Source organism: Salvia splendens, chromosome 9 (assembly GCF_004379255.2).
Source record: "Salvia splendens isolate huo1 chromosome 9, SspV2, whole genome shotgun sequence".
Taxonomy (NCBI): Eukaryota; Viridiplantae; Streptophyta; class Magnoliopsida; order Lamiales; family Lamiaceae; genus Salvia; species Salvia splendens.
Genome location: NC_056040.1, coordinates 11,951,595 through 11,975,986, shown reverse-complemented (window position 1 = coordinate 11,975,986; position 24,392 = coordinate 11,951,595). Strand labels below are relative to the sequence as shown.

General features: G+C 36.9%; 3 protein-coding genes across 6 annotated transcripts; 2 read left to right on the top strand and 1 right to left on the bottom strand.

The window, feature by feature from the left end:
- The first annotated feature begins 9,297 nt into the window (after window positions 1-9,297).
- Window positions 9,298-11,485, top strand: LOC121749845 (leucine-rich repeat protein 1-like). The gene is made up of 6 exons (XM_042144497.1): window positions 9,298-9,649; window positions 10,299-10,370; window positions 10,564-10,707; window positions 10,884-10,955; window positions 11,041-11,112; window positions 11,200-11,485. The coding sequence occupies exons 1-6, from the start codon at window positions 9,438-9,440 to the stop codon at window positions 11,270-11,272; spliced, it is 645 nt and encodes a 214-aa protein (XP_042000431.1). The 5' UTR covers window positions 9,298-9,437; the 3' UTR covers window positions 11,273-11,485.
- Window positions 11,486-15,595: 4,110 nt separating this feature from the next.
- Window positions 15,596-17,725, top strand: LOC121748128 (chaperone protein dnaJ 72-like). Its single transcript, XM_042142350.1, has 3 exons — window positions 15,596-16,188; window positions 17,149-17,218; window positions 17,345-17,725. Exons 1-3 carry the CDS (start codon window positions 15,770-15,772, stop codon window positions 17,408-17,410), a joined length of 555 nt encoding a protein of 184 aa, XP_041998284.1. The 5' UTR covers window positions 15,596-15,769; the 3' UTR covers window positions 17,411-17,725.
- A 179-nt stretch (window positions 17,726-17,904) lies between these two features.
- LOC121748127 (probable ADP-ribosylation factor GTPase-activating protein AGD14) lies at window positions 17,905-22,797 on the bottom strand. 4 transcript variants are annotated; one of them, XM_042142347.1, is made up of 14 exons: window positions 22,644-22,797; window positions 22,405-22,532; window positions 21,756-21,817; window positions 21,136-21,223; window positions 21,001-21,062; window positions 20,825-20,921; window positions 20,272-20,712; window positions 19,463-20,125; window positions 19,248-19,373; window positions 19,067-19,177; window positions 18,873-18,959; window positions 18,649-18,796; window positions 18,521-18,569; window positions 17,905-18,264 (listed from the first exon to the last, which is right to left on the bottom strand). In XM_042142347.1, exons 2-14 carry the CDS (start codon window positions 22,498-22,500, stop codon window positions 18,210-18,212), a joined length of 2,085 nt encoding a protein of 694 aa, XP_041998281.1. In that variant the 5' UTR covers window positions 22,501-22,532; window positions 22,644-22,797; the 3' UTR covers window positions 17,905-18,209. The 4 variants fall into 4 exon arrangements, with proteins under 4 accessions (XP_041998281.1, XP_041998282.1, XP_041998283.1 ...); XM_042142348.1 differs by having other exon boundaries at window positions 22,405-22,511; window positions 22,644-22,789; XM_042142349.1 differs by having other exon boundaries at window positions 18,521-18,566; window positions 22,405-22,781.
- Between the last annotated feature and the right edge of the window lie 1,595 nt (window positions 22,798-24,392).

Genomic DNA, 24,392 nt, shown 5'->3' with positions numbered 1-24,392 from the left:
GAAATCCTGATCGACTACGCTTTGCTTTGTTGCTATTCATTTATGTCTGAAAGCCACGAATGAGGTTACACAACTATGACTGAAATCACAAACCATGTACACAAATGAATACTACCAAACTGAAATCACAAATGAAGTTACGCAAATATGATTGAAATCACAAACCATGTACACAAATGAATACTACCAAACTATCACTGAAATCACAAATGAAGTTACTCAAATATGATTGAAATCACAAAGCGAGGTACGCTATCCACAAAAATATCACCACCACAGAACTTTACTTCCACCAAAATACTAGTCTGTACCATACAAATCATACTATTCATATCATCACTGACACAAATTGTTCAACCCATCCGAAACAAACCAACGTTAATAAGTAAAGGCCATCAATCTTGATCACCGCGGCGGCCGCATCTCTGAGGATGAGTCCTTGTCCGACTGCTTGGTCTCGGATTCGAAACATTAGGCTGCAACAATTAATAGTGTAGTAAGTATACATGCTTAAGCACTGTGTACAATTACATAATAGTGTAGTAAGTATACATTCTTACGGGCAGCCTCCTCTTGCCTCTTCCATTCGCGATGTTTGTCTTCTAAACTCGTGGTCAAATACTCTTCAAACTCAAGATCCCTAGGGTACCACTCAAGCAACAGTAATGGTGCCGATGGTTTCCTCTGCTCCTCCTGGTGTTGTTTCTTCCTTTTCGGTTTACTCTTCGGCACAATTGGGTTCGGTTCGTCAAGTTCTTCAATGACCACAGTGGGTTTTTTACTAGCATTCACAAATTTTAGCAACTCCTCCGCTTCTTCTTTTCGCTTCTTCAGCAAGGCGGCCGCCTGTGTTATCTCGACAACATATATGTGAACTAGCTTTGTGCTAGTAGCCGCGACTTTGAGAAAAGGACCCAGATGTGCATCGTCAATTATGGGCAGCAATGGGCCTCCTATTTCCACGCCACTACAACCAGCACTGTACGTTGGATGAACGTAATAGTACTCACATATGAGCTTCCTATTGTAACCCAACCGCACTACCATGCCTGCCAGATCTACGAAATCGAACTGACGAATCCAGCAATATTCAAAGAATGTCAATTGCCCCCCAACATACTTCTTCTTTCCATTGATTTCGAAGATTGACCCTCCGTGATGAAGAAATCAAGCAGAGGATCGCGAATGCTCCACGTTTCTGGGTCTACGTCGATTATCTCCGGTCCCCGACCCCTTCTACTGTGTCTAGGTGATGCCGGAGGTGATTGTGACGAAGACGATGGCGTCGCCGGCTTCTTTTTTCGCCTAGAAGAACTACGAGCGGAGGACGCTCCAGCAGCACTTCGTCTCCGTTTTGGAGCCATTGATGAAAATGATTAAAATGGCGTGAAAGGCAGAGGCGATAGGCAGAGGCTAATTATTTTGGCGAAATGGCAAATTGATGAAGTGAAGGTGGAATTGGAGGGAAAAAATATAGAGAAGCCTGGCTAAATGTTTTGGAATGGCAAAAATTTGTGAAATTTCAATGCAGGTCCGATTGCAATTCATGCGTGTGAAAATAATAGGGGACAACAAGCAATGCAACCTGTCACACCAATTGCAATTCGATGTCCCGTCAACAGTGTTGCAGCTGACACAGCACTGACGACCATGCAAAAGCCCGATTTTGCCCTTGAGGGTCTAATGGTCCGAAAAAACACGATTTGTGATTATATGTTTTGTCAGATCCCTGTGGTGGTATTTTTAAAAGTTAGGGGCCTCTGATGTTACAAGGCGAAAAGTTAGGGCCCTTTGGTGCAGTTCACTCTATTACCGAAGATAACTTTTCTATTTTGGATCCATCTATTATCCTACCGGACGGAACCTAAAAGATTTACTCGGACTATTTATAAATTAAGGCAAACATATCATATTATGGTCATGGACCTTTTTATATATGCTCAAATTTACGTATTTAATGAAATATGTGCATAAACTATTACTATATTAATGTAGGTCATGAGAGCAATTATAATAACATCGTTGTTATGCGGTTGATGTGTTGCCAATCAAATTTAGATCAACAATCATCAACATTCAAAATAGGCCATTGAAATGCTAAACACCTTCTAAAGTTAGTGAGTCTCATAAAAGCACATTTTTCTATTAAATGGAGTAATAATTTTAGTAAAATTTTAATCAAATTGCTATCTTCAAAGTCAAATAATTTTTACAACTACATCAAGCTTTTATATATATATATATATATATATATATATAGGGTTTTGATCTATGCAAAACTAGATTTAAATACAGAAACGCAGAACAATATCATAATTAGGTCACTTTTAGGTCATAATTAGGTAATTTTTAGGTCATGCTAACAAAGCATGACCTAAAACGATCTTAGCATGACATTAAACCCAAATATTATAATATGACCTAAAATTGTTTAATTATGACCTTCCGTGTTTTTGGTTAATTATTGACCATTAGATCATCTAATCCTAGGGCCAAGATTTGGTCTGCATTTCTGGATTTAAACACATACTTATTTGATCATATCCCTATATATATATATATATAGGGTTGTGATCAAGATAGAACCATTCTTAAATGTAGAACCAATCTTAAATGTTGAACCAAGACCAAATTTGAATTGAAAACATGATTAGTGGGGTGGTTAGTGGGGTGGTTATAACCGATGCATTGTGATTATGTATGAAATTTGATCTTGACCATCCTTTTTCCTCATCCAATGGATGAAATGTAGTTCTAGGTTATACACTTTAGATTGTTTTGTATATAAGACAACCATATATATATATATATATATATATATATATATATATATATATATATATATATATATATATATATATATATATATATATATATATATGGGAGCGTTATTCTCCTTTTCACATCTTAGATCCTTTTTCCTTCTTAATATTACGCATTAGATCTAAGGCATCAACGGATCAGATTGATTCTATAAAACTGGTTCCGTGTTGCATTATAGAAGGTGGTTGTATGTATTACAGGGTTATTATTGACATTTGACGGAAAAGTAACTGCCACATTTTGGTATCTGCGAATAATGCACCACATGGTCACGAGTAATGCATATAATTGACTATATAATGCACAATATGTGAACTGCAATGCATACGAATAAGATGTACCATGTTATGATGTTTGGACACACGTTTCTTGTTTCCCCTAAGGGTTTAATAAGCTTAGGGGCTAGGGTATAGTACGTAGACACGTATGTAATCTTCACATGGTAACGAGTAATGGACATAATTGACTATATAATGCACAATTTGTGAACTGCAATGCATACGAACAAGATGTGCTGTGTTATGATGTTTGACATACGTTTCTTGTTTCCCCTAAGGGTTTAATAAGTTTAGGGGCTAGGGTATAGTACGTACGCATTAATAACAAATTATTAAACGATACGAATAATTCACCAAATTGTCACGAGTAATGGGTGTTATTAACTATATAATGCACAATATGTGAACTGCAATGCATACGAATAAGATGTACCATGTTATGATGTTTGACACACGTTTCTTGTTTCCCCTAAGGGTTTAATAAGCTTAGGGGCTAGGGTATAGTACGTAGACATTACTAACAAATTGTTGTTATTGGAATATACGTATGTGCATTATTTGGTTTAGGTAGTGCATTATGTAGCTGTTAATTGTCATTATCTCAGTATATTATGCATTATTAGAGGTATTGTGTATATGGGTTAATCAACGGATTGAAGATTACATACGTGCATTTAGTAATGTCTACGTACTATACTCTAGCCCCTAAGCTTATTAAACCCTTAGGGCAAACAAGAAACGTGTGTCAAACATCATAACATGGTACATCTTATTCGTATGCATTGCAGTTCACATATTGTGCATTATATAGTTAATAACATCCATTACTCGTGACAATTTGGTGAATTATTCGTATCGTTTTATAATTTGTTATTAATGCGTACGTACTATACCCTAGCCCCTAAGCTTATTAAAGCCTTAGGGGAAACAAGAAACGTGTGTCAAACATCATAACACAACACATCTTGTTCGTATGCATTGCAGTTCACAAATTGTGCATTATATAGTCAATTATATCCATTACTCGTTACCATGTGAAGATTACATACATGTCTACATACTATACCCTAGCCCCTAAGCTTATTAAACCCTTAGGGGAAACAAGAAACGTGTGTCAAACACCATAACACATCACATCTTGTTCGTATGCATTGCAGTTCACATATTGTGCATTATATAGGCAATTATATGCATTACTCGTGATCATGTGGTGCATTATTCGTAGCGGTTGCCAACCATTATTAGATTACTATTGTACCCTCATAATGCACAAAATAAGACAAATAATGCAACACGGGATTAATTACCCAATGTTGATCTTGACCGTCCATTTCTCTAATCTAATGGCTGATATTAAAAGGAAAAATGAGGAAATATAGAAAAAGGAAATGAATACATCCCTCTATATATATATATATAGGGTAGTGATCTATGCCAAACACTCCTTAAGCAAATAACTAGAGAACAAATCATAGCCACAAGATCAAAAAAATCAAGGGCTAATATTAATTTTCGAATTTAATGAGATATTAGCTCCCTCAATCACAAATTTACTCCATAATAACAAGTCAGGGGTATTTTGGTCATTGCACAGCGAATTAAATCCAATTTTGAAAATTGAATTCAAACCGTGTCGCGTCTTCTTCTCTCCTTCTCTCTTCTCCTCTTCTCGTCGCAGTTGGCGGTGTCGCAGAAGAGAGTTTTGGTGGCGACAATGGCGGTTGCCGAAACAGTCTTCGCTCTCATCGGTAGCTCAGCCGCGCAGGAAGGTCCCGCACCGGCGCTGGCTTCCGTCGCTCGCCGTCGCCGTCGCCGTAGCCGTAGCTTCGTTCGTCTTCGGCGCGGCGCTCAGGACCTGAGTTTTTATTTTCCTTTCTAGGCTATGGCGGAGTGTGTATGTAATATATATTGATTTGCGGTGTTTGGGGGTTTGGATCAGTTGAATTGCTGTGTTGGGGTTTTTGAAATTCTTTTTCGGTTTGTAATATTCATTCGACATTTTTATGTGTGACTTCTAACAGTGTGTATCACACTATTAGATATTCATACTGTGCATTTGATGTTAATTAGGATAAGTAGTATAAAATTGCCATTTTCTCCAAATCATATTGCCCGTAAGCTCTTACCAATTTTGATGTTATTATTATATTGATTTCATTACTTATTTTGTTGTTGTTGTTTATACTATAAGAGTGATGTGTTTTGTAAACAAGAGTGAAGTAAAATCACAATAAGAGTGATGTGTTTTGTAAACAAGAGTGAAGTAAAGTCATGCTACGAGTGATGTGTTTTGTGAACAAGAGTGAAGTAAAATCTGAGTAAGAGTGATGTGTTTTGTGAATAAGAGTGAAGTAAAATCTGAGTAAGAGTGATGTGTTTTGTAAACAAGAGTGAAGTAAAATCTGAGTAAGAGTGATGTGTTTTGTGAACAAGAGTGAAGTAAAATCTGAGTAAGAGTGATGTGTTTTGTGAACAAGAGTGAAGTAAAATCTGAGTAAGAGTGATGTGTTTTGTGAACAAGAGTGAAGTAAAACCTGAGTAAGAGTGATGTGTTTTATGAACAAGAGTGAAGTAAAACCTGAGTAAGAGTGATGTAAAATGATGTCATTAGACAATAAAGGTATGGTAGGAAACAACCTCTTTGTGGTTTGGATGACTGTTTAGACTGGAGCTTAGCACTAAACAACAGTGAGATCTTGCGAGTTGATTCAATTAAAAGCTATATCAAGCTACCCAGTGCCAATGAATTAAGGTTACCATGCACAAAGTTCGGGTGATCAATTTCAGAAACTTTCTTATAAAGTTGATCACTTGATCTACAGTGAATTTATAAATTTATCATCGCATGTTCTTCTTGCATGCATGCTTTACCTAAAATAATTAAAACACTAGCACACACGAATTCATGAGAACAAAGAAGCTCCTGCATAAGCTCATATGACTGGTTTACTTAACAATTAATGTAAACCACATCGAAAGTGTTGGGTTCCACAGCCCTCACAAAACGCAATTTGAGGAGACTTGTTTACCAAGCAAAGAGTGATGTGTTTTGTAAACAAGAGTGAAGTAAAATCTGAGTAAGAGTGATGTATTTTGTGAACAAGAGTGAAGTAAAATCTGAGTAAGAGTGATGTGTTTTGTGAACAAGAGTGAAGTAAAATCTGAGTAAGAGTGATGTGTTTTGTGAACAAGAGTGAAGTAAAATCTGAGTAAGAGTGATGTGTTTTGTAAACAAGAGTGATTTGTTTTGTAAACAAGAGTGAAGTATTCAAAATCCACTTCAATTTGACAATTTCTCCATTGAGAAACACCACGGCTCTTTTAGCATGCACTTCTCTTATCAAGGTTATGGATTCATCAACTCAGACATACATCTAAGCATCCAATTTCTGATCAAGTTATAATTATTTTTGGAGAATTACACCAGCCATATACCTAATTCAACTAGTACATAGGAAGAAAATCCTAAACTGATATTAGAATCCTTGAATAATTTTCAATCCCAATCCATTTCGGTAGAAATTACTAATTAATTTTTTTTACTTAAATCATTTTCGAGCTAAAGCCGAGCGAAAGCGGAAAGAAAAAATGTTATCTCCACTTAGAAAATATATAATGCATAATTGCTCCAGCATACAGCGCCGGAGCCGAAGAAGTCGACGAGATCACCGACGGCGGCGGAGCCTGCGGCAGCTCCGCCACAGAGACAGCTAGCGCGGCGCATGACTTTCGTAAGATTGGATTCACGGTGATTATATGTTATTCATGAATTCACATTGATGTATTGAATTCCCAAAATGCCCCTGGACAAGTTTTTTTTCATAAAAATTTGAAAGTTTGTTTAAGCCATAGGATTAATTTGGAGTATTAAAATGTGTGGCTGAGATTTGTTCTCTAGTTATACACTTAAGATTAGTTATATATTGATCACTACCATATATATATATATATATATGGTCTTGTTAGGTTGAGATTTTTTAGCTTAATTGAGAATTGAGATGCATTTTCAGCCACTCATTTTGAAATGTCAACTGCAAGTAGATTATGTCAATTAAGGAGTATTATCGTCATTTCATTTCAATAGCCAGAATATCAAATGTCAACAACTCGTATTAAAATGTCAACAACTAAAAAAAATTTAATTTTTTTAATTTTTTTAATTTTTTTTAATTTTTTTTAAATTTTTTTTAAATTTTAGCGCGATGTCAACTATTGAGACATTATGTCAACTACGATGTGTAGTCTGCACATCAAATGCCAATAGCTCTGCACATCAAATGTCAACAGCTTATAATTGACATTATATATGTGTAGTTGACATGAATTGTATATGTAGTTGACATTATATGTGTGTAGTTGACATGAATTGTATATGTAGTTGACATTACATGTGTGTAGTTGACATGAATTGTATATGTAGTTGACAAAAAAAAAATAAAAAATAAATAAAAAATAAAAAAAAAATTGAAAAAAAATAATTTTTGTTAAAAAAATAAAAAAATATTTATTAAATAAAATATATGATGAAATTACAAATATGCCCTTTCACAATTAATTAATGTAAAAATATTTTCCATGTGGCAAATTTTGGACCACTCATTTAATAAAAATGAGTGGCTTATAATGCATCTCAATTCTCAATTAGGCTAAAAAATCTCAATTGATCACAACCCTATATATATATATATATATATATATATATATATATATATATATATATATATATATATATATATCATGAATGGAGAGATAGTAAGGACTTCTCCTCATTACATTTCGAGGGGAAGTACTTTTAGCAGAACGCGTTGAAGTCCGTTTAGCGGGATAAACGTCGCTTGTTGACATGATGAGGGGGCATAATGTCACGCCATGCACCCTCCTCTCGTGGCCAATGGGGGCAATGTGATGACCACTCTCTGTGTGCGAGTGGGCATTATTTAACATAATTTTAAAGAATTACTAAATTATAGTAAACTTAAATTTAGTTATATAAATTTATTTTAAAATATACAGAAAATTTGATTTTTATGTAAAAAAATCTACTTTTTAAAAAGACTCCAAACAATTACTAGAAGTCTAGAACTGCACCATGACTCATACTTAGGCGAATTCGTGAATTTATAAAGGATTGTTGTATTTTATGATAGTAATTCTTTACATTAGAGTAGTATATTTGTCATTGCCTGGAGAGACCCTCTCTAGATAGTTTTCTTACATCCAACATTGATTATGAGTTTGATGTTGGATATTGGTTTTGCATTTAAGTGCAACTTTTATTATATTTTATTATGTATAAATTTATTGAGTTTAATTACAAAATCAATGTTTAAACTTATGGTAAGTTTGGTTTGTTAATATGGAGAGGTTAAGATTCTAAATCCAACTATCTCATTTTTTTATTTGTTTTGTCGCCTTTTTCTTTATTTCTTAATATAATAATTTAAATCCACATATATACAAAATTATTTAATACTTTATAATTTAATTTGAATATACTTAAAATTTTAATTTTAATTTTTATATAAACAAATTTTTTTTAATGAAATATGTAATAGTTAAGAAAATTGAACTGTGAATATTATTTTTTAAATAAAAATGTGGCAAAATTATTACGAGTCATAAATAATGAATAGAGTAAACGAATTCAATAACAGCCTCGTGAATTGCCTAATAACTAATGTGGTTCATTCTCCGAATCAAATAAATCGAGTCAACTACTATTAGTTGAAGTTCCAATTAATGAATAGTTACAGCCATCATTTATGACTGTTGATCAAGTGATGACATCCAATGTTCAAATTCAAATAAAAAAATGCATCATAAATTTATTTTCCAAATAATGATACTACATTTTTTTCATTCAAGATGTCTATAATATAAATCCATTTTTTTGTTTTAATAAGTCAGTCTTATACTTTACTAAAGCTCTAATCTTATAGTATATTTTTTTATAACTATATGTATATAGTATATAATTATTGAACCATACTTTACCAATTTTTTCTATTTATATTCTATAAAATTGAATACAAAGTAGTTAGGAGTGTAATTTACTACATTTTGCCAAAAAAACAAGTTTGACTTGTGTAGTAGTTTAATTATATGAAACGAAGTCTCATGCAATAAATAACAACCAAAAAAGAGAGAGTATAAGTATATAGTAGTAATTAAATAGAAAAAAAGACTTATATTTTATAATAAAAACAACTCATATAGAATCGATTTTTACTGATTGTTGTTTGCGATTCGTCGAGAATCCAATTCTTCTTTATCTTCTGAAGCATTTCATCAATCAATTCCGCTAACAAGCACAGCGTAATCACTAAGCCAAGAGTTATGGCTACCATTGAATTGCTGCTAATCATTTGCCTAACCGTCGTTTCGTCAGTGCCGGCGGCGCGTGGGACTTCCGAGGTCGACGCGCTCAACGCGTTTCGCCAGAGCTTGACTGACCCGGATAAGGTGCTCGAGAACTGGGATCCGAACCTCGTGAGCCCTTGCACCTGGTTCCACGTCACCTGCAATGAAGATGACCGCGTCACCCGCGTGTATGTATCTGTATCTATCGATCTCTTATGCTAATGAATTACGCAATTCTCTGTAGATTTGCTCGTGTACACTTGCATATTTTTTTTGTGATTAAGTGCCTAAGTAGCGGTTAATCTACCAGCTGCAGCGATTTCAGTTAATTGCTGCAGTTGTAATTGAAAATTCTGAGCTGTTGATGCCTGAATCAAACTGTGGTAATCATCAATTATTCCATATTGTTTTCATGTGCTTTATATTAAGTTCCCTCTTTGAAGGTTTGTTTGTTCCTTCAGAGGCATTTGAAACACCAAATTGTGTTTTGATTTTTAGCAAAAAGCTGGTAGGGCTAGTAATGCTATATTGATATGATCTCCAAATTGTTGTTTTTAATGAGATTACGTAAATTCATTCTGATTTCGAAAAGGTATTGTTATCTACATAGATTGACACATTTATGTGGCGGAAACAATACTATATTTGACGATGCTTTTGTGGTGCATTGTTGATATGTAGGCGATTAGATGTTTCACAATGTAGAATAACTTTCCTTTTGATTGATCTTTTTGCAGTATTACTAAGTACTAACTGACTTGTTACATTTCTGGTTGCTCTGCGTTTGCGATGCTTGTGTTTCTCAAACTTATTAACATGCCTTCATTTTTTTGATAGGGACCTTGGTAACTCGAATTTGTCTGGTCATCTAGTGCCTGAGCTTGGGAAACTTGAGCATCTTCAGTATCTGTGAGTATATTATGTAAATGTCTGATTTTGATCAGACGAGCATTGATTGATAACTAGTTTTGTCACTGAAAAAAGTTTCTTTGTGACTTCACTCATTGTTGAAATCTTGTTTGCGACACTTGCGTTTCTCCCCACCACACATCAGTAGTTTACCTTGGCATATAGCATACTAAACGGACACTTCATTGTGCAGGGAGCTTTACAAAAATAACATTCAAGGGACAATCCCGACTGAGCTTGGTAACTTGAAGAGCCTGATTAGCTTGGATCTATACAACAACAACATATCCGGAAAAATACCTCCATCACTCGGAAACTTGAAATCCCTCGTTTTTTTGTAATCTTCTTTACATGATCATTTATTGCCTCTTTGTGTGAATTGGTTTGTCTGTATGTTGTTTTTGTGTTTCCATCTTTAGCACTAGCTGCCTAGTGCCTACCCCTATTTTTTAGACATAAATGTGCAAATGGCTCGAGGAACTGCAAATGGAGTAAGCTTTTGGTTTTTTGCAGGCGTCTCAATGATAATCGACTAAATGGGCCGATCCCAAGGGTTCTTACTGGTATTTCTTCATTGAAAGTTGTGTAAGTACCTGAGTTTGATCACCTCCATACCTCCTAGAATGTTAGATGACGAGAGTTCATAAGTATTTATTTGCATCTGGTTCAGGGATGTTTCAAATAACAATTTGTGTGGCACTATACCTACCAGTGGTTCATTTGAGCACATCCCCTCAAACAAGTAAGATTGTTGATTGAGTTTCTGCTTCAATTCAGATCTCTCTTTTCTCTCGCTCTCTCTAAGGGACACGTAATTTGAATATTGCAGCTTTGAGAACAACCCTCGCCTGGAAGGGCCAGAGCTGCAGGGGCTTGCTACTTATGATACAAACTGCTCATGAAGAAATGGGTGGTAGTTGATGGACAGCTCCACAAAACACAGCTATCTCTAGTCTTGATTATGTTTTCTCTTAAAATTATGTGTGTTTGGTGTGTGTGGCAAAATGTGGCATAAGATGCTGTGTTATAAAGTAACTACAGTTTTCAAGTGTGGATGAAAATTTTAACCCAAGAACAGCAATGGGACATCAATGTAACATTTCAATATTGAGCTATGTTATCTTGCATAATACTGATGGGCCAGAAACTAAAAATGCCTCTACTACTGCTAGAAAATGAGATCATTTAGCTACACGCAAAAAAGAACAACATGAAATGCGAAAATAGTTGAAGGTTAATAATAGGATGATTATCATTAGTTAAGGCTAGTTAAACCACATTTGAGCTATATATATTATACAAAATTCTCCTTATATGCTATAAAGAAACTGTGACATTTTAAAAAGTGGTACACTACAAATTTATTGAAGGAGTAGTAAAACCTTTCTTCATTTATTCCACATGTCCTCTAAAAATAGAGACTTTGGGAATGATTAGAATTTTAACACAAAGCTGGCAAAATTAGAAGAAAGATAAAAAAATGATTGAAATATTATTAAGGGCATCCACAATGGGGCGCCCTATGGCGCGCCACGTCAACAGTTTTATCCTCCGACCCCCACTTACAATGGGGCGCCTAAGGCGCGCCCTATGCATTTTATTTTATTTGAATATTTAAATAACAAAAAATTGGGAAAAAACTTCATTTCATATTTAAAAATTAATACGTTACAATACGAATTAAAAAAAATACGCAAACTCAACGACGGCGGTTACAGCCCACACTTCTTCAATCATGTCGTTCATGAGTTGCGCATGGTCTTGTTGGTTGCGCATTGAGGCCTGTCTAGCTAGAACCTCGTCGAAGCCCGACGGCAATCCTCTAGCGGGGGACTCGGTTCCACTCGGTGATGCTCCCACCTTCATGCTCGACTATCATGTTGTGCATGATAATGCACGCATACATGACATCGATAATGATTTCCTTGAACCAAAGACGAGCCGACCCTCTCACAACGGCCCACCGTGATCGGAGCACACCAAATGTCCGCTCGACATCCTTCCGCGCCGACTCCTGCTTTTGCGCAAATAAAACCCTCTTCTCACCCATTGGGCAGCTGATCGTCTTCAGAAAAACAGGTCACCGTGGGTATATGCCATCGGCCAAGTAGTACCCGATGTCATCGTCCGCGACCATCGTCCGCCGATCCCGCAATGGGGCGCCCGATGGCGCGGACGATGGCCTATCGTCCGCGCCCATCGTCCGCCGATCCCACAATGGCGCGGATGATGGCGCGGACGATTGGCCATCGTTCGCGCTTCAACCGCGGACGATGCATCGGGCGTGGGCGTAGGGCGCGGACGATGGCGGGCACCCACAATGGGGCGGATGATGGCGCCCGTGGACGATGGCACGCATTGGGCGTGCCATCGGGCGTCCCATTGTGGATGCCCTAAGAGCATCTCCAATGGCGGACGTCCGGTCGGACATCCGCGACGGGCGACCGGGACGTCCGCCATTGTGGCGTTTCAACTCGGATACGGACGTCCCGTAAGGACGTCGGATGTCCTCGGACGTGCGGGCGATAGGCGGGCGGACATCCGCCATTGTGGCGTGGGTCGGACGTCCGGGTCGGACATCCGGTATTTAATTTTTTTTTAAAACTCTATATATACAGCTCGTTGAACTTCATTTTATTCGCACCACTTGTGTTAACAAGTTTCTCTCTCTACATCTCTATTTTCAAGTATATCTAGAATGGCTAGTGACAGTGATAGCGAGGATGAATTGGAGGTCGCTGTGGAAGGTGAGATAGATAGGCTGCTACACCAGAGGGAGCAGCGGCGGCAGCAGGCGGCGGTACATCGGCCGATCCGTCGTCGAACTACAATACCCCGTGACCACATTGCTGCACATATTCGGTTGTATCAGGACTACTTCGCTCTGCAGCCGCGTTTTGGGGATGCCTTATTCAGGCGACGTTTTAGGATGCATCGTCCGTTGTTTATGGGGATGCTTTAGAGAGAAGATACTTGTATTTTAGGATCAGGGAGGATGCAGTTGGCAAACCTGGACTCACGCCCTTACAGAAGTGCACTGACGCAATCAGACAACTGGCGTACGGAGGCGCGACCGACATGTTCGACGAGTACCTCCACATTGGCGAGTCGACAGCCGTCGAGTGTCTGCAGAATTTTTGCGCGGGCGTGAGAGCGATATTCGGGGAGCGGTATCTTTGGAGTCCGAGCCCCGAAGACTGCCAGAGGCTGATAGATATGCATGGGTCGGTGCACGGGTTCCCTGGGATGTTGGGCAGCATAGATTGTATGCATTGGGAGTGGAAGAACTGCCCCGCCGCCTGGAAGGGGATGTACACTACCGGCTTCAAAGCCAAGCATCCCACGATGATCCTTGAAGCTGTAGCTGACTACCGGCTGTGGATATGGCATGCTTATTTTGGAGTCGCCGGGTCGAACAACGACATCAACGTTCTCCAGTCGTCGCCCCTGTTCAACGCTCAGTGCAATGGCATTGGTCCCACCATCAGTTTCGTCGCCAACGGCAACCAGCACAATATGAGATACTATTTGGCGGATGGGTTATACCCAAACTGGCCCGTCTTTGTGAAGACAATCAAGCATCCACTCGGACAAAAGAAGTCATACTTTGCGAGCCGTCAGGAAGCAGCGTGCAAGGATGTGGAGCGGGCATTTGGTGTGCTCCAGAGTCGATGGGCGGTAGTAAAGGGTCCTGCACGGCAGTGGTATATTCCCAACATCGGCGATGTCATGTACGCATGTATCATAATGCACAACATGATTGTCGAAAATGAAGTTGCGGAACTGACTCAGTGGACCAATGAAGATGATACGGGTGCAGGTCCAAGTCACGGCGTGGCCACCGCGAATGTGAATATGGGGGTACCTCATGGAGAGGTCGAGCGGATGCATGCATTTTGCCGACATGCGGCAAACAGATGCCCATGTTCGACTTCAGCACGATATTATCGAAGAGGTTTGGACGCGGAGGGGTTGATGTTGATGTTATTACTTTTTTTATTTTATTACTATGTAATTTTTTTTTCAAATCATGTATGTTTTTTTTAATGAAGTTGATAATTTTTTCCATTCGTATTCGTGTTGAAATTTTATTTCCGTAAACGTAAATTGCTTTATTTGTGAATTTGTGATTTTTTTTATTGCGGGAAGTCCTAGTGGGAAGTGCGATGGGAAGGGCGGATTGTGAAGGGGATGTCCTAGTGACGTGGCAGTGGGATGTGAAGTCCTAGTGACGTGGCAGAAGGTGTTTTTGGGAAGTTCTAGTGGATGTCCGAATGGGACATGCGTGCATTGGAGATGCTCTAATGGAGAATATGATTCACCTCTTAGGAAAGAATTTTTTTTTCAAAAATAAAAGTGGACTAATTTTGTGAAACATATCAAAATAAATAAAGAAAACTTGTTTTAGGACGGATGAAATATAAATCTTACCTAGGTGTAACTAATATTTGAGGTCTTGCACACAAATTTTGTGAAAGTTTATCATGTATATAATGAAGGACTATCATTTCCAGGTATTTTTTAGTTATTAATTACTTAACTTACTTAAGAAAACTTGTTTTAGGACGGATGAAATATAAATCTTACCTAGGTGTAACTAATATTTGAGGTCTTGCACACAAATTTTGTGAAAGTTTATCATGTATATAATGAAGGACTATCATTTCCAGGTATTTTTTAGTTATTAATTACTTAACTTACTTAAGAAAACTTGTTTTAGGACGGATGAAATATAAATCTTACCTAGGTGTAACTAATATTTGAGGTCTTGCACACAAATTTTGTGAAAGTTTATCATGTATATAATGAAGGACTATCATTTGTAGGTATTTTTTAGTTATTAATTACTTAACTTACTTAAGAAAACTTGTTTTAGGACGAATGAAATATAAATCTTACCTAGGTATAACTAATATTTGAGGTCTTGCACACAAATTTTGTGAAAGTTTATCATGTATATAATGAAGGACTATCATTTCCAGGTATTTTTTAGTTATTAATTACTTAACTTACTTAAGAAAACTTGTTTTAGGACGAATGAAATATAAATCTTACCTAGGTATAACTAATATTTGAGGTCTTGCACACAAATTTTGTGAAAGTTTATCATGTATATAATGGAAGGACTATCATTTCCAGGTATTTTTTAGTTATTAATTACTTAACTTACTTAATTTATCCAACCGTATAAAGAGATCAAATCATCAATCAAAAGAAAAGAAAAAAAAAACACATTAAAAGCGGAAACTATGCTTTACGGCTGTCTTGGCGCCACGGCAGCAGCATGGCCGCTCCCTTCCGCGCCCCTTTTTCACCGGCTGTATTAAACGGCGGCGGATGTTCTACTCCCACAAACAACAAAATCAACGAATCTGATAAATCATTTCAGGCTTTCTGCAATGGACCATTACAAGATTTTGGGGGTTCATAAGAGCGCGAGCAAGGAAGAGATCAAGCAAGCTTTCCGCAAATTGGCAATGGAATTTCACCCCGACAAACACTCTCAATCTCCCAAGAGCTTGAAAGAGTCCGCCACCGTCAAATTCAAGCAGCTGTCGGAGGCCTATGAGACTCTCATCGATGATCGCAAGCGCGCCGATTACAATCTCAGAAGAAACGCGTACGGCCCTAATCCAAATCAAAGTAAGCGATATGATTACCACTACGGCAGCGGCGGCGGCGGCCATAGCTATAGAGATCCTTATGCTAATAGGTATAGTGGTTCGGCGAGAAGAGGCGGCGGCGGTTTCGTGAGATTTGAGATGGGGCTTCGGTATCTCACCACAAAAAGTTTTCTTCTCAATGCCTCTCTTTTCAGGTGATTAAATTAAATTCTTTTCGTCTTTCTTAATTTTTTGGTTAGTTTGGGCTAATTGTTAGCTACTCTGTATGATTTCATTGTTAATGACACGATTGAAGTGATTGTTGAGATTCTATTGAGAGATCCAAATTTCAAGAGAAGAATTTGGAAATCTGGAATTTGGATTGATGTTTAAGTTTGAGCCAATTTTGCTAATTGGGGTAAAATGGTTACTTTAGAAGTTGATGAAGCAAAAAAGATCAAACTTGGCAAGTCCAAAACCCGGATCACCAGATGTATTCCTTCTGATTAATTCTTGAGATGATATTCTAGATGCTTGGTTTTTGGATTGAATTGTCACATTTAGTTAGTTTTATGAGACAACAAAAAGACTTTAGAGGTAGATCAGACAGATCATCGGTGATAGCAACTTAGAAAAACTACATTGTGAACTCTTGAGATTATAAATAACTTTCTGAGGACTTTTCAACATCTAATAGATCATGGGGCTGATGTTCTGTCCCCAAACTAAAACCAAGTTGGGCTTAAATAATGAAGCAAATAATGGTGTAGTGAATGTTGTATTGTAGCAACGATGATGATGAGAATGACGCCCTTAGGCGAGATGCTAGGTCTGTGCTCTGTCAAAGCAATTTCTGCTTAAAGCTTAAATAAACCACAGTATTTTGCTTAGGTACTGTGTTCGTTGAGTCTCATTTCAGTGGTATTTCTAGGGCCATTCCTAATTTTCTCTCCTATATACGGTATATGTAGAGAATTTAGTAGTATATGTTGCTTTTGTGCCCTATCTTGTGCTTCTTGTTCAAATGTATCAAAGATGGTTATATGCAGTAAGTTTTACACTATAAATTTCCGATCACAAATCGATTTCTTGGATAAACTCATATCTCAGCGTGCATTTATGTATGTGGTCATTTATTTGGCTTTCTCTACTCACTCACATAATCTCTGCACCAGTATCTTGTTAGGTGGGATGTATATCATTGATGCTAGCGGCAAGGCACTATGGAAGATGCAAAATACGGGGGTAAACTCTCTACTTTTATCCTTTGCTTCCATGCTTCTCTTTCCATTTCTCGCTCAATGTTAAATAACATCATCAATGTAAGATATATCTCTACGTTTTAATCTATTGAAGATTCTTGAATTGCAGAAATCTTTCGAAGAGACAATGGAGTCCATTGAAAAAGCTAAAGCTAGCAAGGATAACTCTGATTGAGCATATCTCAAGTTCTGATGAGTGATGAACGAGCTTGATGCATGGTTTTCCGCACCAGTCCGAGTGTGGTGTATAGATACAACAATTGCATACTGCAATTCTTCTTTCTGTATGTATTGATCCTTGAGCCTTATTCAAATAATTCATCCTACTTCATTGCCGGACGCACGGACATGGTTTTGTTTTTATGTTTGGAAGAAAGCTGGTGAAGTTTGGATTGACATAAATTGATATGTTATGTGAATATTGTAACGTAGACAGTTGTGTATGATGTATACATAAAAAGTGCAATTTGAAATCAGTGATTCATGTTTACAGAGACGAAGGAGACAGTTATGTCTATGGTGTATGCATAGCTTGACTAAGAGTATAGTAACCCTAGTTTGTTGCAATTTTAAGTATTACGGAGTAATAAAAAGTAAATAAACTCAAAAATGAAATTAATTAACGCTATATATATGTGAAAATGAATTACAATGCTTGTTTCCTTAATATTAATACCACAAAGACATCAATGATGGGTAAAATCTCCATGCAAAAACATATTTCGATCCAATTTCAGCTTCAACGATACTTACAAGTTACAAACATAGAAGTACCAAGACGAGGCACTTGCTTCATATATATCACAACCAACGAAACGCTTTCTCTCGTCTTATTCCTCAAAGAATACAATCATGAAAAAACTGGAAACATGAAAAACTGGGGGTCTATCTATGAAAACCAAGGAACTAGACTAAATACATTGGCCAGAAAGATCTTGATATGATGATACTAACAATATCAGAAAGGTAGAACGCTATGCAAAAGGATTGCCCCCGGTGGATGAAACAGGGCCTTGAGCAGGACTGCTCCTGCAAGAACATGCCAACTAATTACGATTGGAGAAGATGAAGGGAAAAAAAGATGGCCATCTACTAGAGCTGATGTAGCAATTAGTTGTTTCATGGACTACTACTAGATTAAGACATGAATCACAAAAAAATTATAATTACTTCATCAAAACCTTGCTTCATTTTAATCCTATCACAATTTTATCCATGTGGCAAGAAAGAGACACAAATAGATTGATTTAGCAAAAGCCTAATATGAGTTTAAAGATAAACTTACGGTATGTGGGTGGTTGGCACTTGCCCGACTATATACCCCAAAGAGCCTGCTGAAAAAGCAGAGGTTTGGTATGATGTACAATCGGAAAGGAAAGTTTTAAAATAACAATGCAAAAGAAATGAGAATACCATTTGGAGGGTCAAATGCAACAGCACCAGGGGTATATGGAACTGTATTTTGGGGAAACCAGGATTCATTCACATCATTAACATAAGTAGCCAGTCCCTGATTAATCGGAAGAGCTGCTTGCAACGAGCTCATGTCCCAGAATTGAGTCTAAATACAGGTCATACAGTCAGAATCCTTGAGAGCATGCAGAAACACTAGAAACAAAACAAGAAATAGAACATACCATATTAGTTGGTGCCAAGTCTGCATCACAGGGAAAATCAAATGGATTTGTAGGCCTATGGGCAGTTGCAACTGGATGTACTCCAGCCTAAAACAACAGTAGAAAAAAGAGTAACAAGAAACACATTGAGTTCAGATAAAAATGAGTGTCCGTTGAGACTATCAGACATAAGAAAGAGAGATAATTAAATCAACCTCCGGAACAAAGGAGAAACTCTGCAATGCCATACTCGAATGCAAAGATACACTAGTTGAAGGAGGTTGGATCCCATATGAAGTTCTAAAATTCCCATCGCTAGGCGGAGCCTGCAGGATACATTTTGCAAATAAGCCCAAGAAGAGAATCAGTTACATCAAAAGTGCAAGGGACACCAACCTCATACACACCACTGCCAAGAGATCTATTATCATTTGAATCATATAGAACTGGAGCTTGACCTCTATCTTCTAGTTTGTATTCAACTGGTTGTTTTCCAGTAGAATCATCGAATGCATTCCATTCCTGCAGCATACAAAAAGTACACTAAAAAATCTACAAACTTGAATTTTACAACTTCAAGTTCTTTATCACCTTGTACAAATAATGCTAACCTGAGTGTTATTTGTGGTGGTTTCGGCATTTTGTAGGCTGTCCTGCCAGAGTGCATGTGTCAACGCACTATGTTCAAGACTTGGTGGGTCCTTTTGATTAGATGCACAATGATCAAGTGAGAAAGGGTTAAAAACTAGCAGATTATTTCCATCAGACGATGGCACAGCAGCAGGGGTAGAATTTTCACTGCCCATAATCAATGAGTTCTGAGATAAATCAAAAGTTGCCCATGCTCCTTTCTGTGCCATCACCACGTCAGAAGTCATGCCATCGAAGCCAGCAATTGGTTGTTGCTGAGGCAGTCCCGTGAATTCTAATGGTGCATGTCGTAGAGTTTCTGATGGTTGCTGCTCTGTGAGAGTTGGAGCTGAAGATATAGGAGATTGCTGAAACAAATCAAGGGGTTGGGGTAATAATGTCTCTGGTGATTGTGAATTGCAAACAGTTTTAGGAGAAGTGGTGTTTTGTGGAGAAAAGGGTTCATTGAAGAGGTCTAAACCATTGAAGCTACTGGATGCTGAAGATTGAGGAAGAGAGACAAGCGGTGAAGCTTTTTCTTGGGATGTCCCAACAGACAGTTGGGCTTCAGTAGCAGCCACTGAGCTTACAGATTTGAAGGACATGGAATCAAATGATCCGATACTTCCCAAAGATGAAGTTCTCTGCACATAAGAATACTGCAATCAAGGACTGAGTTAATTAAGACTGCGCTGTCAATTTACATAAGATTATCAGCGACAGGGACACACTAAAATGAAGGGATACTCTCCTACTAGAATGTCATAATTCCGTCCGATGCATTTCTTACCTGTGGATGCCCGACTCTCCTACTTCCACCATGTGCTTTTGAACTATGTAAAAAAGTGTGATGCCCGTGCACCACATTGGTGAAATTACTTAAAGTCTCGCTTTCACTGAAGGGGCTCCAGGTTTCTCTCTGGAAGTTAGGTGAGAGCACATCAGATCTGAATGGATCGCCTCCACTAGAGACAGAATAATCTGAAATTCTAGGCCAAGACCCCTCATTTGCAAACCTCTCATCATATGCTAGATCACTAGATTGACCAGGACTCGAGAAACTAGACAACTTCCCATCGTAAAGACCGCGGTCTGAACCGGGTTTTCTACCAAGTGAAGGTATGGGCTTCCCATAACGCCTTTCTTCATATTGAAAATCATAAGGTGGACTTTGAGAGAAAGAATGATAAGAGCTTGCTCGCCTCGTCTCATCTTCAAGGCTTCTTATGGTCTGACAAATCAATTAATGATTATTCAACTTTGATGTCAAATACGTAAATAGATGGTACTCTAAATATAATATCGAGTTTTTTAGTAGTATCATTCTCATCTAGAGGTCCAACCTGAGGATCTCTTGGAGGCTTTTCTGGCATCTTTTCAATAGCATATCTCTTGTCCACGTAAACATGCTTTATGAACTCACGAACTCTATCAGGATTGCTGCAAGACAAAAAATGTACATGTAAGAATATTTTCTTTCTTGTAAAAGACATGAAAAATAAAGTAATAGAACTGAAACCTATTATCTGGAAGCCTCTGGCTTTGTGGGTCCCAGGCTTTCAAAAATAACTCCCGTGCACGCTGGAATAAAAATTAGCATAATTAAAATCAAGGGGAATACTGGAACCGGGTAAAGATCTACCGACACATTTACCTGATTACCACCTTTCTGAAGTTCATCCACTTCTTGAGAAGTAAACTTAGCCATGGAAACAGACTTAACACGATGAGTGAACTCACGGCTGCAACTCAAAAATACTGGTTTGTCAATATGAATCTAGAACCGAATGAGCATGCACCATCAAAGATATAAGACAAATAAGAGTATCAATATTACATAAGAAATTGACAAGCACGGTACATGCTTGCTTTGAAACATAGTCAACAAAAAAAACCCAAAACGCGCAGGCCTAATATCAATTATCAACTGTCTTGTTTAGTTGTCTCAAAATACATATCTGTTCCTAATCACAATATAATAGTTCATGCTACAGACTAGAGAGTAATGGATCAAGTAAATTATCTCAAAATTTATTTTCCAAGCTATACATCAAATTTTACAAAAGGTATCTCCCCAAAATCTCAATTTCTTGAAGTCCAAGAGAAAAATAATACTAGTATATTTTACAAACTCAGCAACATTAGTTAAAAGGTTCGAACTCTTTTAATAAACCTACACTTAAATGAAAAGCTGCACCAAAACTATTAAGCATTGTTACCATCTATAGTTTATAGTAAAATAAAGAAAACTTGGATGAGAAGACGAATACTCACTGCACTCCACTGCATGGCATACAAATAAATGTCCAAAAGTTCGTGCACACATATTGGGGACCCTGCAGCCACAAAATTGAAAAAAAAAAATTCTCAAGAGACTAGATTTTCAAACCAGGATATGAAAAACTAAACCAGAATGATTAGCTTTATGAAAGCGCAAGATTACCAACTTCTCACTGATAAAATTCTTGATGGAAAAAACTTGATAATCTAAAAACTCCAATTAAAGGTGCAATCGAATGAAAAGCTGGAAATTAACTAAACGAAGATAACATCTGCACTCACCAATTTAAAAAAGGAAAAAGAATAAATCGCAAGGGAATAAAATCATAACTAGAATGAGCTTTGTCCTAAAAAGAACCTAGCTTCACGTAGGCACAATAGTCCCAACTTCTCACTAACTGAAAATTGTTGGAAAAGAAGAAAAACAAAAACGAAATCTTCGGAGATTCCAAGACCCCCGCACATTCAATTGAAAAGCTGGTAATCACTGAAAACCATTTACAGCCAATTCACCACAAAGCTTAACTAACAAGTGAGCTCTAATTAAAAGAAACGAATGGTGCTATAAATTCACCAAATACTGCATTAAGGCACGCATTTCTATCGGAAAAAAAAATAGTGATGCGAATGAAAAATAGAGTACCAAGCTGTTGCAGTTGATGCATCGGCGATTGGGAGGGAGCTTCATCAAACCCCTGATAATTTTCTCGTTTCTCACCTCTTCCCTTTTGCTTCCCATTTCGCGATAATCTTCAAATCGCAACGCGTAAGCTATAAATCAAGTAATCAATGAAAATATTGAGATGAATATGATTGATTGAAAAATTTAGGGTTTATAGATTTGTTTTCTTCTTCCTATCTTCAAAAATGAGAGAGCGTTACTTTGAATTGAATTAGCTCCCTCTCTCGGTCTCTGGTTTGAGAGAGGCTTCAGTTATGATTGATGTATAATTATTGGCTTATTGCCGTTAGGAAACACTAACGCCAGAATCTTTCCAGGGGTGCAGCGTTTAATGTAGCCGTGGTTCGGTTTGGAAGAAGGAGAATCGTCCTGGCTATATAAAATACAGTGTGGATTGATGGTTAACAACAGTGTTTGGAATGTTTGGATGGCTTCATTATTTCATAAAATGGAAATACAATAAATATTAGTAGTAACATTTATTATTGTCAGCATTTCAAGACAAAAACCAACTATTCGATTATCTCCTTATTTTGGTATTAATTCAAGAGGTTCACTTTTCTTTTCAATTTATCTTATTTAAGATGACTATTTTTCATATTTGAAAACAAATTCCTCTATTCTCTCTTCTTATTAAATATTCAATCACATTTTTTATTTTATTATACTCAACTATTTTACTTAAAATCCAAAGCCATTAAAAAATATAGTAAATATTTTGAATGGAGCTGAGGAAGTACTTATTTTTTACGACTATAATTACAATTTCGCCAAAGAAATATATTGGGTAAGAGCTGACATCTGAGTCTATAAAAATATGGCCTAGCCCACCCAAAAATCTTGATGGGTCATATTTGGCCATGTATGAGTAATGAGTGAATGATGATGCACATTTTCTAGGGTGCCATATATGCTTGCAAATCTATCTACTTTATTTAAATTGATGTTATTTGTTTTCTATATATAAAGTTTAAATAAATTGTGACGAATTTCTTGGCTGAATTTGAAGTTGGTGCAATTACAGGTGTTGTGGCTGTTATTTAAAATGGTTATGTGACAAGGGGAAAATGAATTTTAACAGATTTTGGGGTGGGACACTATTGTGTATGCCCTTTTAACTTTACAACCACCAACATCATAAAGAATTTTTATGCGAATTAAATGCATTAAATCTAATTCCAAATTATAATCATATCTAAACCTTTTATGATTGAGAACATATTTGTGAAAAACATTTAATGATGTTAGCATATTATTCACCAAGACATTATGAACGTCTTTTTTCTTTCTCCGTTACTTAAAAAAACATGCGTGTCACATTTAGCTTTTTCACAAGAATAATTAATGTAGCACCCGCTAAATTATACTCCTACTACGATATGATTATGCGTGCATCATGTTTGTATTAGAGAATAATAACAGATATTAATGGTAATAATTAATAGAGGCCATGTGAGTACCCTGTCTGCATAAACTTATGTATGGTGATTGGTCATGACTCTATAATTAATCCCTTTCTTTCTCTAACCTATTTCTATAAGGTTTACTTAATTGATATTGACTGAATACATAGACTTCTTTTTGTAGCATTTGGATTATATTCTACTCCATATCATAAAATTCAAGTTAAACTATTTAAAACTTTAGAAAAGTAGAATTTTGACAACAAATTAAAATTTAAAAGATGTTGATATATAAAAAACGATAAAAGCACTTCCCTCCATTTCATTAAAAATAGAGATTTAGTGTAGAATGAGGTTCCCCTCATTAAAGAGAGGGAAATTACTTTAAATAAAAACAAGACTATTTAATTTTTCAGACTAAGATAGAAAGATTTTGAATTTTATGGGACTGATAAAGTATACTAGTAGTATTATACTATTTCAATTTCAAAAGTGAAAGAAATTTACGGAAAGAAAAAGTTTATGACTTAATAATTATCGCAGAGA

What these genes read in the sequence shown, in the direction of transcription:
- LOC121749845 (XM_042144497.1), top strand. Translation starts at nt 9,438, where the DNA reads ATGGCTACCATTGAATTGCTGCTAATCATTTGCCTAACCGTCGTTTCG. An exon ending in TTGAAATCCCTCGTTTTTTT is followed by an intron (nt 10,708 to 10,883) that starts GTAATCTTCTTT and finishes GGTTTTTTGCAG; the next exon opens with GCGTCTCAATGATAATCGAC. An exon ending in ATTTCTTCATTGAAAGTTGT is followed by an intron (nt 10,956 to 11,040) that starts GTAAGTACCTGA and finishes CATCTGGTTCAG; the next exon opens with GGATGTTTCAAATAACAATT.
- LOC121748128 (XM_042142350.1), top strand. Translation starts at nt 15,770, where the DNA reads ATGGACCATTACAAGATTTTGGGGGTTCATAAGAGCGCGAGCAAGGAA. An exon ending in CTCAATGCCTCTCTTTTCAG is followed by an intron (nt 16,189 to 17,148) that starts GTGATTAAATTA and finishes TCTCTGCACCAG; the next exon opens with TATCTTGTTAGGTGGGATGT. An exon ending in GGAAGATGCAAAATACGGGG is followed by an intron (nt 17,219 to 17,344) that starts GTAAACTCTCTA and finishes CTTGAATTGCAG; the next exon opens with AAATCTTTCGAAGAGACAAT.
- LOC121748127 (XM_042142347.1), bottom strand. Translation starts at nt 22,500, where the DNA reads ATGGGAAGCAAAAGGGAAGAGGTGAGAAACGAGAAAATTATCAGGGGT. An exon ending in AGCCTCCAAGAGATCCTCAG is followed by an intron (nt 20,713 to 20,824) that starts GTTGGACCTCTA and finishes TTGATTTGTCAG; the next exon opens with ACCATAAGAAGCCTTGAAGA. An exon ending in TGCATTTGACCCTCCAAATG is followed by an intron (nt 18,570 to 18,648) that starts GTATTCTCATTT and finishes CTGCTTTTTCAG; the next exon opens with CAGGCTCTTTGGGGTATATA.